Source organism: Tauraco erythrolophus, chromosome 6 (assembly GCF_009769465.1).
Source record: "Tauraco erythrolophus isolate bTauEry1 chromosome 6, bTauEry1.pri, whole genome shotgun sequence".
Classification (NCBI taxonomy): domain Eukaryota; kingdom Metazoa; phylum Chordata; class Aves; order Musophagiformes; family Musophagidae; genus Tauraco; species Tauraco erythrolophus.
This window is the reverse complement of record NC_141470.1, coordinates 57,676,563-57,692,168: the sequence shown is the minus strand read 5'-3', so window position 1 is coordinate 57,692,168 and position 15,606 is coordinate 57,676,563. Positions and strand designations below refer to the sequence as shown.

The following is a 15,606-nucleotide window of genomic DNA, read 5'->3' as shown; positions in this document are numbered from 1 at the left end:
GCAGCTCCCTCCGCACAGGCAGCGATGCCCGCGTGGAGGGACTGGAAAGCATTTCCTTGACTCGCAAACCCTGACGTGGTGGAATGACACAGGTTTCCCATTTTTGAGTTAACGCTGCAGTACGTTATCGGGAACAGCAGAGGTTTCTACTGGTAACACCTACAAAACCCTACCGTTTTGAAAGTATTTCTCAGCTTAGGTTCATAATAAGCGTGCAAAATGGCAAAGCATTTTAAAGATGATCAAGAAAAAAATAATCTTAGCAATGCAACATTTAGTTTGGCATTTTTCCCACTGGTATTTCTAACACATCCTTTCCAAGTCTCTCTTTACAATCACCTACCTTGTTTTTTCACGACAAAGTTTCAGCAGATACAAGTTTGAAGCCAAAGGTTTTCAAATACTTGTTAACTATCTGATATTTAAGATTTTTTTATGGGCATGATGACTTTGGTTGTTCATGCCCCTCTTTCCAGTAGCTCTCTCCCCCCGAAGAAAACTACAACACGCTAGTGGATTTATTTAATGCTTTAGTCATTGAAATTGAACAAGTAAATTAGTTGCAAGGGAAAATATTCAAATACAAATTTGGTAAAGTACATTCTCCTCACAGAGGACTAACCGCGTGCCACAGACCTGTGTGCAAAAGAGAGCCTATGAACAATTTTTAGAGCATGGAAGCATACCCTAGGGCAGAAGATTAGTATCAGACGTTTCAACCTAAAAATACAATAAAATGACCATGAAATTAAGCTCTGGAAAACAGAAGCACTAACTACAGTTGTCTTGTCTGTCATAGTTGTACATCACTATCCTAAAGCTATTACAAAAGCTCTACTAGGCTCCTCCAATTAATACAACTAATTCTTAGCAGGTAGAAGCCAGTATAGTTCTACTGAAGTCACTGGAATCTGTGATTTCATGAGCACTCATGTATCCATAAGTGTGGCTCCAAAAAAGCTACTGCATGTACTTGTCACAAAAGCATGGCAAAATAATGACGGGATTTTTTAAATAAAGATGCATAAATACTGAATAGTACAAGAATACAAAAAGTATGAACATCACAGAATGTTAGTTCAACAGTACCGGTATTTCTAACCAACTGTAATTTTTAAAAAGTCTACCATTCAGTACATACTTGAAAAGTTACAGGAGAACAATAGATTTATAAAGAGATTTGTACCAGTTTTAAGTAGAAAATACAAGTTATATCTTCCAGTTTGTATTAGTCTTAGCAAATTTCATACAGCCTTTGGTTTCAAACCAATACAATGCAATTAACATTACAGTGTTTACTTAGTATTCATTAGGAGAGGACGCTGTACAATTGAGAGAGGAAATGTGAAAAACAGAAGTACCAAAGTACTGTATTATAGAAAGTAAAGGCTGAAGCAAAAATACTCTTGGGTATATCCTGTACATCATGTAAATACACATTCAGAATAGTAAACAGTCTAAAATGTCTTCCAAGCCTCTCAAACAGTTACAGTATAGCATACATATACATATATATAGCATATATAACATCATCTTTAGGAAATGTAGCCCATTGCATCCTAATTCTGTGCTTAACTCATTTGTGATTCAGACAATACATTCATATATTAGCAGTACATGTCTTTTATTATTTGGAGTTTGCTGGTTGCCATAGACAAGGACAGATCAAGTAATACTGAGCCTTGCTTTTAATTCACTTATTGTCAGTATATAAGCAACACTTCATTGTTCAAGACCATCTTTCTTGTTACCAAGGCTGAGAATTTTCACATTTATGTATAGCAAATCAAGCTGAAATTCTATTCTTTGCAGAACAGTAGTTTTCCCAATTATTTTTCATTAATTGGGTAGAGCAAGTAGTTAGCTTCTATTTTAAAAAGCAGGTATGGAAATTATCAGTAAGCATACACAAAAAAAATACTACTTGTCTATATAACATTCAGTCTCTATAATTTTTTTTTGAGAGTTTTGGATAATAACACTCTGAAAAGAGACCAAATTTTTCAAACGTTGTAAGAAGCAACTTACTTGCTCATCTACAACAAAAAAGAAAAAAGTTTATTAATTTTACAATTTATCAAAGTGGCCTTGTGATAGACACAAATCCACTGTAGCAAAATGTTATAGAGTAGTACTAGCATGAATTAATTAATGCAAGAAATGAAGCTTAAGATGTTTGTGACTACGTTTGTAAGAAAGACCTCAGTGCCTCATACTAAGATTTCCTTCTAGAATTAAACTCTCCTCACTTCTGGGTAAATCATGACTGACTGTCTTTCTTCAAAGCTTCCAGTCTCTGTAGTAATGCATTTCCAAACACCTCTCGATATGCAGGGCTGAGAGAGTCCAATAGGGAGTAGACAGTTTCATGGTATGGAGTTTGCAGTCTGTCATCAGTCCGATCAAAATCATAAGCTACTACCTGCAACAAAGAAATCACTGGTTAAATGTCTGTGGTTAGGACCACCTTGCAATGAGAAGCAGGTAACACAACATTTAACTTTGCCACTCAGGGTAGAACAATATTGTGAGAACAACAGATGTCCAATTTAAATCGCAATGTGCACTTTCTACTATGGGGCTTAGTGGTAATACAGTATTTAGACAGTTTCAAACACCTTCTGTCCAAAACTCAGAATATTAGTAAAATCTATCATTATGACCTTTGAAGACTTACATCTATGTGTTTGCACAAAAATATAAATGGTGCAAAAAGGAGTTGTATACATGCTGTATTACTGACTTCTGGGTACCCGAGAAACTCAAAGACTGACATGCCTACAACAAATTGCTGTTTCAATCTTCAGCATTTTGTGTCTCAAACAAATGCCTGTTTTTTCATCAACTTCCCCTCTTGCTTTATTGGAAGTAACTAGTTAAAGTTCCACTTTCTAGGAGAAAGCATGTAGAACAGGCTTTCATAAAAGTACAAGAGGAATATGTATGCTGTTTTGGTGTCACTGAAGTATTTTTCTAGGCACCTTTTGAACATGATCATTGTTCAAAACAAAGAGGCTTAAGAAATTATAAACAAATTAGTTTACCCTGAGTCCTGCTTCAGTGAGCTCCAGGCAGTATCTGTTCCTTTCTCTAGTTTCCACATTGATATATGCCACATCCTCTGCACAGGGAAGGGTTTTTGAGACAAACATGTTGCTGACAGCGAACAGAACATCATTCACAACAGCTTCGGCTTCTAGTCTCATATCTTTCACATCTGTTCCTTCAAAGTCTCCATAATTGGAATCCTCTTCAAACCCTGAATTATTGGGCAAGTCCACAGGATTGCAATCAGCGTCCATGCTGCATACGAAAACATTTATTTTAGATTTATTGTACCACTACACTCAATATATATTAACACCATAAAACAAGAGATAGGCAGACATATTTAACATTGTCCAAAAAAAAGGAAAATATGAGACCCAATGACTTCCATAATCATGAAATGACAGTCCAGAGAACTCAAAACCGCAATGCTGAGAACAACGGCTTAGGAAGGTGACATGAGCACATAGAAGCAGTATCAGTGTCACTGAACTTGCTGCTTCTTATGCAAGTAACTCGCATTCTGTTGTGTAAGACTCTGTTATGATTCAGCAGTAATTAATTCTGCACTTTGCTGATCTGGAATGCAGCAGGAAGACAAGTCATGCCTGGAAAGACTGGAATCAATAGCTGTAGAAAATAAAAACCTATTGTTGGTAAATTTAGGAAAGACTTAGAAAAGTCTGTGAACCAAACTGGCTATCGGAGACTATAAGGACATATTCACAGCAGCTTTTTGTTTACAGTCAGTAAAGAACGATTGTCTCGTTCAGCTTTTGAGCACAACTGTCGGTACGTTTCAGAGACATGCCCAGCTGGCCTTTGTCAGCAACTGCTACCAAAAAGGGAGAGACTCGGGGAGGGGGGCGGTACCACAGCGGCTCTGGCATTTGCCTCTCAGGTACCCGTGTCACCACGAGGTCTCAGCTAACTTACACCCCCCCAGGGAAACCTGCCAGAGGCCGGCAGGGAAGGAAAGCCCCTTGGGACGCTGCCCCGGGTGCTTCGGTAGCCGAGCACTGCTGCCAGGAAGGAACGGGCGCTGGCAAAACCCTATCCGCAACACGCAAGGCATTCCCAGCACGAGATTCGTCCTTTCCTGACACATCCCACCTCGGACCTACAATTCCAAACAAAACGAAGGCACCAGGAGAGCCGGCTACCGAGCGGCGCAGCCTCCCGTTCGCAGTGAATCGTTCCGATTTAACGACATCGCAACAGCCACGGATCATACCCACGCCGCTGCCCCGAGCAGCGCGGGCAGAAGCAGTGCGCCGCCCCCACCGGCCGCGCCGCGCCCCGGGAGCACCTACCAGCCCCGGCAGCGGGCGGCCGCCGCCCTGCCTCCCGACCCCAAACAGCTCCGGACGCCGCGGCGCCTGCCGCTCCGCCACGGCCGTCCGCTAGAGAGACAGGCCCCGCTGCCGCCCGCTGTGCCGGGGCTCCGGGCCCCGCCGGTACTCCCCGCCTCGCCCCCGCGCCGCCCGGCAGCGGAGGCCCCTCCGGCGCGACACCGCCCCCTCGTGCACCGCCTGCGGCCGCTTCCGCCCCCGCCTCCTCCGCGACGCCACTTCCGCGGGGACGTCACGGCGCCGGTGACGGCTTCGGCAGGCAGGGGGGGTGCGGGGAGGAAGGAGACGAGCAGCCCGGATCGGCCTGGCCGCTCTCGCCGGCGGCGCAGAGCTGACGCGGGGGAGGCCCGCCCGCCCGCCCGCCGGACCTTCAGCCCCTTCCCCGACTCCGCGCACCGTTCTGCGGCGCGGCTGCGGCGGCCCCCTCCGCGCCTCGCGGGCCGCCGAGAAGATGGCGGCGACGGTGTCCGAGTGAGGATGGAGCTACCTGTCGGCGCCTCTTCGCCCTGAGGGGAGGCAGCGCCGCCCCGCCGGCGGTGCGAGGGGCGGCAGGGGCGCCGCCTGGCAGTGGGAAGCCCCTGCAGTAACCCGCGCTGAGAGGCGAGGCTGGGCCCGGCGGCTTCCGCTGGCCTCCCTCTCTCCGCCCGCCGGAGGCGCCGGACCCGTCCCGCCGCCCGGCCTCAACCCCCTCCTGCTGCCCGGCCCTGCGGCCCCCGGCGCGCAGCCGCCATGCCGTGGCCTTTCTCGGAGTCCATCAAGAAGAGGGCCTGCAGGTACCTGCTGCAGAGGTACCTGGGCCACTTCTTGCAGGAGAAGCTCAGCCTGGAGCAGCTCAGCCTGGATCTCTATCAGGGCACCGGCTCCTTGACGCAGGTCCCTCTGGATAAGTGGGTAAGAGATGTCGGCGCTTCACCCCCTCGGCTTCTGCTGCGTCTGAGGGACCAGCTGATTCCCTGCCCCCGGCGGTCACCCACTTTATTTTCAGTACCCAGCCTCCTTCATGGAAAAAGTTACAGCCATAATTAGCATTTAATCCAGGGAACTTTTCTTTGATATATAAGCACTTAAGAAAATCTGGGCATTTGTTACAGATATGTTTTTCTAGCCGCCCTTTGGTTTCATTGTTTTTAATTATGAGAAAGAAAGCAAAAAATAAAGAAGACAATAGCTGCCGATATTTCAGGGAGAAGGAGCTAGTCTAGCCCAAACTACTGGGAATTGCTGCTGTGGTTGCTGAGGAGCATGTTTACTGACTACTACTAGAGATGTTGAAAACATAAAAAAGTAATCTCTATTCTGTCTGTACTTTGTCCTCATCTTGGAGGCATCTTGGTTCCTATTGACAGTGTTACACTGAGCTTAGTCCGTGTAGATCTCTAAAAATTATCCCCTAAACTTGCAATGGTGCAAGTACTTGTTGGCAAACGGAAAGCTGTTTTTAGCTGCAGTTTGCTAAGCAGGTGGGCTGTCGTGCTTTGAAACAACTGAAGCTTTTTTTTCAGTCCTACAGTGTATATTTGCTTTTATACTGTATCTATGTGTGCGTATGTATCTGTACACACACACACACATACTTGTGCGTACTTCCAGCCTGCTGTAGGAATCCAAAGGTCTGTGTCTGTAATATTTCATAAAGTTTCTCGGGTTCATTACCAACGTTACTGAATTCGACGTGCCAGTCAAGTGACTGTCATGAGGAGACTTAAGCACTGCTGTGTGTCAGTCTTTGACTTCCAGGGTGGCACAGATAGTGGACTAGGTACACAGGCTTATTGCTCTGCGAGGCACTTTCGAAACACGTTTTTACTGTACTAGGTTCTGGTGTTAGGCCGTGCTGGGTACGTTTTAAAACCCTTGTGAATATGTCATGTTTTCAAATAATGATCTTTCAGTTGTTTGTGTGAAAATATGTTTGAAAGTGGCAGGAAACAGACGTTTCCAGAAATAGTCAACGTTACCAGTGTTTTAGAGTGATTTTTTTGTTGTTGTTTACTTCTTTGTTTTCTTCTTTTCTTCCCTGGCTGTGTCGGCAGCTGCTTTTCGGTGGCCGGCAGTGAGGCTGTCTGGCTTTAATTGAATTGTTGTGCCCTCTAGTGGGTATCACAGCAGTCGTCACTGGTCAAAGTGACATTATTTAAAATGGAAATACTTTCAAACAACAGCAGTTACGGACCAGTACGAAATGAACAGTTAATTACGTATACACAGTGATTAAATGTGTATATGATAATACTTAGGTTGTCTTCCCCATTTGCAGATCAGCATTTTTCTTTTCGGCTTGTAAACAATGACATGTTTCAGGTTCTCTGCACGTGACTCTCTCATGTATGACAGATTGCAAAAACAGATGTCGCGGAAGTACTACAGCTCTTTTTTTTTTTTTCTTCTCCCCCTAGTCATAGTAAGCTTGTTCTCTATGAATCACCAGAATGTCTGTAGTTTTACATATTATCTTATCCATTTTTGTGGGTATGTCAGTTCATCTTAACATCATAGATAGTTTAGCCAATATTGTATGTGTTTATAGGTTATAGAGATACCTAGGAATACCTGGGGCTATTAGTGTAATCCCTTTGCCTCTTGAGACCTGGACTGTTTAGAAAATCAGAATGTAGCCCATAACGTTTGTGGTTGAATTTTAATGTACATCAAATAGTACTTTTGCTGCTAGAAGTACTGTGATTCCAGCTGGAAACTTTCAGGCAAAAACATGGGAACAAGTCCTGATGTGAATACTGTGCTGCTTCACTCTTAAAATTTCACTTAGAATGCTCTAATTGCTACTTTCTAGTGGTGAATCGGCTTGTTTATGAAGTAGTTTAGCTATAAGAATACTTGATTTTTTTTTGCTTTTAGATAGTAAATTTCGATTTCAAAGTAATAAGGAAAGTACTAAAATACACAAATTTTTATTGTCATGTATGTTGGTAGCAAAAAGACATCCGAGATCAAATTTATTCACAGCAGCTTTTGATAACTAGCTTACTTCCTGATATAGCAAATTATTTTGTAATGGTTCAAGCAATTTAAATCAATATGTGATATTTTCAACTGTGTTTCATGCCAAATAATTATTTTTGCTTTATCTTATGCTATTACCACATCTATAGTTCTTCAAAATTGAGAATGAAGTTTTAATGTCACTGAATCTTAGTTTATTATTTTATTCTTAAAAAATTTCCTGATAGAACTGTTTCAGTTTCTGTTTCTTTTAAAAGTGGTGTCTTTTTCTACTGCTTGAGTGGACTTTGGAACAGAAAGTAGAAAAGCTGAGCATGCAAGCAAACAAAATTGTAAAAGCAAAGTTGTTAGGAGCATAAGCAGAGCAACAAGTTAACGTGATGGGAAAATGACACCTGGCAATATAAGAATGAAAGACATCATTTTCTGAAGACTTTTCTGTTCATTTTTATTCTATTTAATTAGAACAACATTTTAATTATAATTAAAAAATGGAAAGCAACTTTTAAATCATTATTCTTTTAAAAACTTTTGATATTGTGTTTATGCATTTTCTGAGGTAAAATCTGTGGCTCTGTTCAACATAGGAAGGTCAAAACCACACTTTTTTGCCAGTTGGACATTATGCCCTAATATTACAACCACAGTATTTAGTAGGGTCTTGTATATATTAGAAAATTACACTCACTGAATTAGATCTGAACACATTAAAACATAATTTAGAAAGTATGCAAGTATTAGTATTATGTTTAATTGCAAGTTTTTATATTGCAAGAAGTGATTGTTTGGTTCCATTGTTCCGGCATCACAGAGAAAGGTAACATGAACTTTACACTGGAATTAACAGACTAATGAAATACTCTTGCCACAGAAGTCAGGTACTTTTTTTTGGTTTTACTGTCAGCCTGTTTTCAGCTTTCTTCAAGTATTCTCAGAAAAAGAATAGATTAACTTCTGTCAGTACTGTAGTGTTTATAAGGTAGCAGAATTTTTTGGTGTTGTGCAAAAATACAGGTTATACAGCTACCATAGAAAAATCTGTGTTATGCTGAAAGCTAAGTAATTCATGTGAAACAAGTTATGGTGGAATCAAAATACTTGAAAATGGCCGATTTATTGTCTTTCTGAGTGTAATTGCTTTTCTGGTAGCCTCTTCTGTTTTATTTGTTATACTCAGTATTATGGAGGTGATTTATTTATTTGTTTATTCTTTCTTTCTTTCTTATTCTTCTTCTAGTGTCTTAATGAGATCCTGGAGTCTGCAGATGCACCTCTGGAAGTCACAGATGGATTTATCCAGTCAATTTCTTTATCTGTTCCATGGGGGTCATTGCTACAGGATAACTGTGCATTGGAAGTAAGAGGATTAGAGATGGTCTTCAGGCCAAGACCAAGGCTTGGTAGGCTTATCTTTTAATTTTTTAAAAGGAGACTCTATTTACAGTTTTTCAGAGGCAAAAGGCTGCTCTTGCTTTAGTCAGTTCTTAGCCTTACTTGTTGTCATTTGATTTACATACATTAATGATAGAGAATGTAACAAAAAAAGAAAGTGTCTGGTGTTTCTCCATTGGTTGCTTTTGTATTAAATTAAAATGCTTATAATGTTCCTACTGCTATATCTCTTCTTCCAAACTGTTTCAGACATATTGAAATGAAAATAATATTGTGTAGAAAGGAGTTTTTGTTAGCTAGGTTTTTTGGGTGTTTTACGCCAAGTGCTGTTAGTCAGCATTAGTAGCTGTGGACCTTGGCTGTTAGGTCAAGACTATGGCGCAGGTTTCAATGAGGTTCTGGCTTTCTTTGTTAACTTTAGGGTAGCATGTGCATCTTTTTGTGTGTTTGGAGAACAATTAATACATTTTAATTGCTAACACAGTCTGAAATAATGACTTTTAACTGCTCAAAATACTTAACTGCTTTTGATTATTCTGCTCAGAGGAATGAGCTGTTCGGGCTTGTCTTAACTGCTCGAAATACTTAACTGCCTTTGATTCTTCTGCTCAGAGGAATAAGCTCTTCTGGCTTGTCTGTATCCGTACTAGATCTAGCTGATCTAGTTTAGGCTGTTCTAGTGATGAATTTTCACTGTTAAATCTCCATAAATTCTGTTAAGATGTGTTGTTATAGCACGTGTGATGTGTTGTCACGGCATGTGTGGGACATGTAGTGCATTTTAGTGTTTGGAAGTTGTCGTCTGGAGAATTTTAATTTGTTTTCCTTTTATAGTGTGGAGAAAATAGAAGAAAATATTTCTTTAAATGCATCATAAAGAAGAGAATATGCCAAGTGTATTCTTTTGTTTGTCTTTATTGTTTCAAAACGTTCACAGTCAAATTTAGTAAGACTTCTCTTACTTCACAGCATCTGGATCTGAGCCTATGTATTGGTCAAGTTTTATGACCAGTAGTATGCAGCTTGCAAAAGAGTGTCTCAGCCAAAAATTGACAGATGAGCAAGGAGAAGGGTCCCAGCCTTTTGAAGGACTTGAGAAATTTGCAGAAACTATTGAAACAGGTATGAATTATTGAGATCTGAATGAACATCTGAGATTAAATCAGATTATGTTGTCTCTGCGTTACAAAATGGCAGTAACTTGTAACACAAACTGTGTAACTTGTCTCACACCTTTTCGCTTGTTACCATTACCTGTAAAAGTTAAACAGTAAGGCAGGACAATTGATCCTGTTTTCAAAAGGAGAAAAAAAGCTCATGTTCTTACAAAAATATGTGTATACTTTCCTCAGTGGACAGAACAAATGCTACTTCAGGGCCAAGTTGGTGTTTGTTTACACCAGAACAAAACCAGCTAAATCTGTGCTTGAGTGATTGGTGAGATGCTTTAGTTTTGCAGATGTCAATTCAGTGCTAGTCATTCAAACTTGTATTGTTGTTAGTGGTGATGCTGTTGAGGGAGAAACAGAGAATGGTTTTTCAGCTATTTTTAAGCAACGCTGACGTGCCATGACATATGTATCTCAATAACCACACCATGTTGTTAGAAGTACTTTAGAAACTCTGGCTTTCATTGTTGGTGGTTTGTTTTTTTTTTTTTTTTTAAGTGGAAGAAACTAAGGGTTTATGACCACATTATGCAGTGGAGAGCTTAGTGTTGAAACATCTGAGTTAAGGGAAACATTTAAAATCAGCTTCAGCAATAGAGGTATCCAGCCAAAGCAGAGTGGTGCTATAGCCATGCTTAGGAGTTCAGACATGGTACACAATAAATAAGGTACTTTCCTTGAGGGTCATCCACACTAAGCCATAGAACAACCTGATTTGAGTTGTCACTCAAAGTATCCGAGCCTCAAAGGTCCATTGCATGGTATGGTTGTACGTACTAGACATTTGATAGGAGTTTACATTGTCACTTGAAGTCCTGTTATGTTATTAAGCTCAATTGGTAATTTATTTCTGTGAAATAAATATTGTGAACTTAACCAATTTGAAACAGTCTTTCATTTTATTTATAAAAATAATTGTTGAATAACTGGACTTAAATGCTTGCGTGGTATCTTTTTGTTTTCTCATTTAAGTTCTAAGGAGAGTGAAAGTTACCTTTTTAGATACTGTTTTGCGAATCGAACATGTACCAGAAAACTCCAAAAGTGGAACTGCACTTGAAATCCGAATTGAAAGGTAAAGTTGTTTTTTTTTTTTTTTTAAAGTATTTTGGTTTTTTTTTAAGGTGCTTTTTGCCATTTCCACTACAATATATTTTACCCATGCACACACATTCTTAGTATACAGTTAGACACCAGCTCTTGAACATCCCTGTTAAGGCCACCTCTTTTATAATGCCAGTGAACGTTTTTTCCACTAAACTTCCACTTTAATATGTTTAAGCTAAAGCTATTAAACTCTCAAATTGGAAGAGTTCTGGATTTTTCAAGGGGATGATAATGACTGCTTCCACAATTGATGAGTACCATTTCCCAGATGTTCAACCGTCAGTGGGTATTACTGGCAAATGAGACCATCTCTTACTCAAAAGGGATTTCATGTTGTAAAAGTTCCTCTTGTATATTGAAGACACTTCAAATGTTTTTAAAAAGAAAGGTACAGTCTTGAAGAAGACTATACTGGAAAATTTTAGATCCTCTATAAGCTTTCAGAGGAACCCACGTGTATTTTGTAATTACTTTGAACTTGAATGCTGCACATGTTCTTCAAGTAGTTTTTTGACCTATGGGATGGTGTTATCATGCTTTCTTGCAAACTGTTGAAATCATTGTCAAATAAAACTGATTCTTACTGATAAATGCTAATTAAATCTATTTGGTATTAAACAAGCATTTATAAATTTCAAGTTATGTTCAGTTCAGGAGAGATGTCAGTAAAACTGTATTTTTCTTACGGAAGTCTGTTCCCAAAACAAACATATTTTTCTGTACTTTAAAAGCTAGATTGAAGCAAACTGTTAAATAGCATGTTGTTTTGATGTTTGATATATTTTCTTTCTGGAAAGGTAGACGTGCTTTTCCACTGTAAATTCTGTTAGGTGGAGACTTGCATGTTTTTAAGAGTGTACTATTTATACTATGTCTCAGTATTATAATGCAAGAAATTTAATTTCACATAAATTTTACAGGATTGGAACCTGGTCTCTCAATTTTCAACTTTGTTTTGACACAGAAGGTTATTTTCAAGTAGTGTTTTTAGACTAAAATTATTAGAGGGCAGTTTTTCCAGATTTTGAAGCAAGAATTGTGTATGTCCTAATGAAAACATATGCATTAGAAGCATCGTGTAGACTCCTTTGGTCAGATTAGAGGTAAATACTAGGATAATACACTAGGGGTATATTCACACTGGAAGCGTGTTTGACTTGTCCTGTGGTGTCCTATAGAAAATTTAAGATTTCCATCTATTCTCAGAAAGTGGTGGTTTCTCCTTTTAGGACAATCAATGACATGGTAAATAGTCTGAAGACAGAGAGGATGTACAGACTTAGAGTCTACATGGCACAATAAAAGTAACAAATTGCATGCACCTATCATCTTTATTTCCTTGCTTTTGTATCCCAGGACTATGTACTGTGATGAAACTGCAGATGAGTGCTCTGGAATTAATGTACATCAGCCCACAGCGTTTGCTCACAAGTTACTGCAGCTCTCAGGTGTCTCTTTCTTCTGGGATGAGTTTCCTGCATCAGCAAAGTCTTCCCCAGTGTGTTCAACTACACAGCTGGTAAAATTAAATACATTATATGAGACTGTAAATTGGTGAAGGACAGAATATGTTGTTACTCATGTATTAGATTCATCCTGAAGTATACAGGAGTGGAACTTTTACTTGAATCTGTGTTCAATAAGTTTCATGATCACTTCTGTTGATTTTGAGGAGGGGGAAGGAAATGGAGGCTTTAGGACTGAGTAATAGTTAGTATGTATTGTACTGGAATCTGCTTGCAACTTTATTGTGTAGAAGCCTTCCACGATTCACTATTCGGTGGAAACTTGCTCTGCTTTTTTGCAAAAGCCCGATATTTCACTTTTTACATGCCTTGTTTCTTTCATAGTTATCAACACATGTTTTTAATGCAATTGTTAAATTTGTATTTGTGTAAAATGATCATTTATGTGATAAGCCTAGTTGAAATATTTTTTCTTTTTTATAATAAGAAATGGGATACATTCATACTCCTCTTTCTGTAACATTTTAAGGCAACTGAACCAAAGCTTTCACCTAGCTGGAATCCAAAAATCATTTATGAGCCGCATCCGCAATTAACGAGAAACTTGCCAGAAATTACTCCTTCTGACCCTGTACAGATCAGTAAGCTGATTGGTAGAATGAAGTTAAGCCTAACCTTAAAGCAAAATGAAGTACTACCTGGAGCTAAGGTTAGTCATGCTTTCCTGGTCTTTAACTAAATTAATAATTATGTAGGATTTCGTTTTTTTCTCCTGCATACGAGAAATGGTGAGATTATCAAGGGGACAGAATCCCCTTGGTTTTCTTCGTTCAAAAGCAATATATACGTCTAATAAGACATCTTTACAGCGGCCAGACAAGTCAGTGACACACTAAAAACTCTTAAAACTCATAAGTGTGGTGGATTGACCCTGGCTCATACGCTTATCCAGCTGCTCTCACTTGCACTCTTCAACAGGACAGGGGGAGAGAATGTGATGAAAAATCTCATGGATTGAGATGAACACAGGGAGACCACTTAGCAATTACTGTCACGGGCACAACAGGCTCAACCTGGGGAAAATTAATTTAATTTATTGCCAATTAGAATCAAGTTGGATGATGAGAAACAAACTAAACCACCTTCCCCTCACCCATTTTTCTTCCCAGGCTCGACTTCAGTTCTTCATTCCCAGCTCCTCTACCTCCTCACCACCTTGAGCAGTGCAAGGGGGATGGGGAACTGAGGAGTTGCAGCCAGTTCATAACAGTTCCTCTCTGCTGCTCCTTCTTCCTCATGCTTTTCCCCTACTCCAGTGTGTACAGGTTACAGTCCTTCACAAACTGCTTCGGTGTGGGTCCTTTCCTATCCATTCCAGCAGGATAAAACTGCTCCCGCATGGGTCCTCCATGAACTGTGGTTCCTGACAGGAGAACCTGTGCTGCATAAGCTCCTCTCCATGGGCTGCAGCAGCTGCCAGGAGCCCGCTCCTGTGAGGGCTCTCCACAGGCTATAGCTTCCTTTAGGGCATATCTAGCTGCTGCAGAGTGGGGTCTTCCGTGAGCTGCGGTGTGGGTGTCTGCTTTGCTGTGATCCTTTCCACAGCCTGTAGGGGAATATCTGCTCTGACACCTGGGGTACCTTCTCCCCCTCCTTCTTTCCTGACCTTGGTGTTTGCAGGATTGTTCCTGTTGGTGCTTTTTCCTCACTGCCTGAGCAGCATTTTGCCCTTTCTTAAATGTGTTTTCACAGAGGTACCACCAGCTTTGCCGATGGTCTCAGCTGAGGTAGGTCCTGAGGTAGATCCATTACAGGGCAGGCTGGAACCAGCTCTGCCCAGCATGGGGCAGACCCTGACCTCTTAGCACCTTGCCACCTACACCCAGTATGATGTGTAATAATCATGAATGGACCAATTTCTGGGAGTACAGGATTCCAGAATTGAAAAAGAAATCTATACAAGTCCTTCAGATAAATTTAGCTTGGGCTGCTCTCAAAACATAAGTGGCTTTCTTTGGTGTATACCGTATTAAACCAATTAGACTTCCATAAACATCCCACTCTTTATAAAGAAAGTATGTGAATTTATTCATCTATATACTAAAGAGAAGTCCTGAAGAGAACCTTTACAGTTTTTAAGGTCTACTTCAGAAAGGGCTGACTTCAGTATTTTACAATTAGTACATAACGCTAACTTTATGTTGTTGGTTCCTTCTGGAATTATTAAAAGAAGCAAAGCAGCTAGCAGGTTAATGATGTTCTAGAATTTTCTTATAAGGCGATTGTGTATTTTAAGCTAATAAATCATCAGTGACACACCAGTGTTTATCCTGTCAAGCTTCAGATTGGGAGCAATACACAATTAAGTTTCTAGCTGTTGTTGTGTAGAAGATGAAGATACTGTTGGAATGGCTATATCCTTTACAGCATCAAAATCTATTACGAAAATAGTTTATTCAAGACTTTTAAAGAAATATTCCATAAGTGTTCTTGATTTTTTTTTTTTTCCCTCTTTTTTCAGTTGGATGTAGATGGACAAATAGACTCTGTACATCTATTTCTGTCACCAAGGCAGGTGCATCTTCTGTTGGACATGGTAGCAGCTATTGCTGGACCAGGCAAGTTAACATTCTGTAAATATTAAGTATGTATTACAGTTGGTGAAAAATAAACTTTGCAAGATAAAAATATTTCCTCAGTGGAAAATTATTTTTGGTGGTAGGTTATTATTAATTTCTGTCTGATCTTAGCCAAATGCTTTGTAGCTGCTCTGAGTAGGACTATGGTCAATTTATTGACTTCAGTTGCAAATTATACGTGTCGGTAATGAAAATCTAGGTAACAAATAAGGCTTGACAAGTGTAATGGGACAAGAGGTGGGGAGCTTGTAGGTGGAGAAAATCAAGAGGCCAGAACAATTTTGGTTCCTGTAGCTTCTGTTTCGCAAGAGGGGATTAGCAGTTTCATTCCTTCTCTGTTCTGTTCTTTACAACAGGCACAGAAAACATAGAACAGACAGTAATTGAGTTCATCAGTCTGTATTTGCCAAGTAATGAACAGCAGTGTTTAGAGTACTGCAGCAGCAGGATGAGGGTGTTTTGTTTTGTTGCC

The 15,606-nt window shown here is 40.2% G+C and overlaps 2 protein-coding genes across 4 annotated transcripts in view; one reads left to right on the top strand and one right to left on the bottom strand.

Annotated features, from left to right (window-relative positions):
* Nucleotides 1–523: 523 nt before the first annotated feature.
* On the bottom strand, nt 524–4,405 carry GSKIP (GSK3B interacting protein). Of its 3 annotated transcripts, none has more exons than XM_086613337.1 (3): nt 4,362–4,405; nt 3,045–3,303; nt 524–2,422 (listed from the first exon to the last, which is right to left on the bottom strand). In XM_086613337.1, exons 2-3 carry the CDS (start codon nt 3,300–3,302, stop codon nt 2,261–2,263), a joined length of 420 nt encoding a protein of 139 aa, XP_086469463.1. In that variant the 5' UTR covers nt 3,303; nt 4,362–4,405; the 3' UTR covers nt 524–2,260. The 3 variants fall into 3 exon arrangements, with proteins under 3 accessions (XP_086469463.1, XP_086469464.1, XP_086469462.1); XM_086613338.1 differs by lacking the exon at nt 4,362–4,405 and adding an exon at nt 4,173–4,191; XM_086613336.1 differs by lacking the exon at nt 4,362–4,405 and adding an exon at nt 3,515–3,988.
* A 695-nt stretch (nt 4,406–5,100) lies between these two features.
* Nucleotides 5,101–15,606, top strand: part of ATG2B (autophagy related 2B) — a 43,630-nt gene continuing 33,124 nt past the window's right edge. The window contains 7 exon segments of the mRNA XM_086614195.1: nt 5,101–5,291; nt 8,599–8,761; nt 9,723–9,875; nt 10,895–10,997; nt 12,386–12,548; nt 13,025–13,204; nt 15,017–15,113. Of these exon segments, the coding sequence (XP_086470321.1) occupies nt 5,130–5,291; nt 8,599–8,761; nt 9,723–9,875; nt 10,895–10,997; nt 12,386–12,548; nt 13,025–13,204; nt 15,017–15,113 (1,021 nt within the window). The 5' untranslated portion in view covers nt 5,101–5,129.

What these genes read in the sequence shown, in the direction of transcription:
- GSKIP (XM_086613336.1), bottom strand. Translation starts at nt 3,570, where the DNA reads ATGCGAGTTACTTGCATAAGAAGCAGCAAGTTCAGTGACACTGATACT. An exon ending in GACACTGATACTGCTTCTAT is followed by an intron (nt 3,304 to 3,514) that starts GTGCTCATGTCA and finishes TTTCGTATGCAG; the next exon opens with CATGGACGCTGATTGCAATC. An exon ending in TCACTGAAGCAGGACTCAGG is followed by an intron (nt 2,423 to 3,044) that starts GTAAACTAATTT and finishes TCTTTGTTGCAG; the next exon opens with GTAGTAGCTTATGATTTTGA.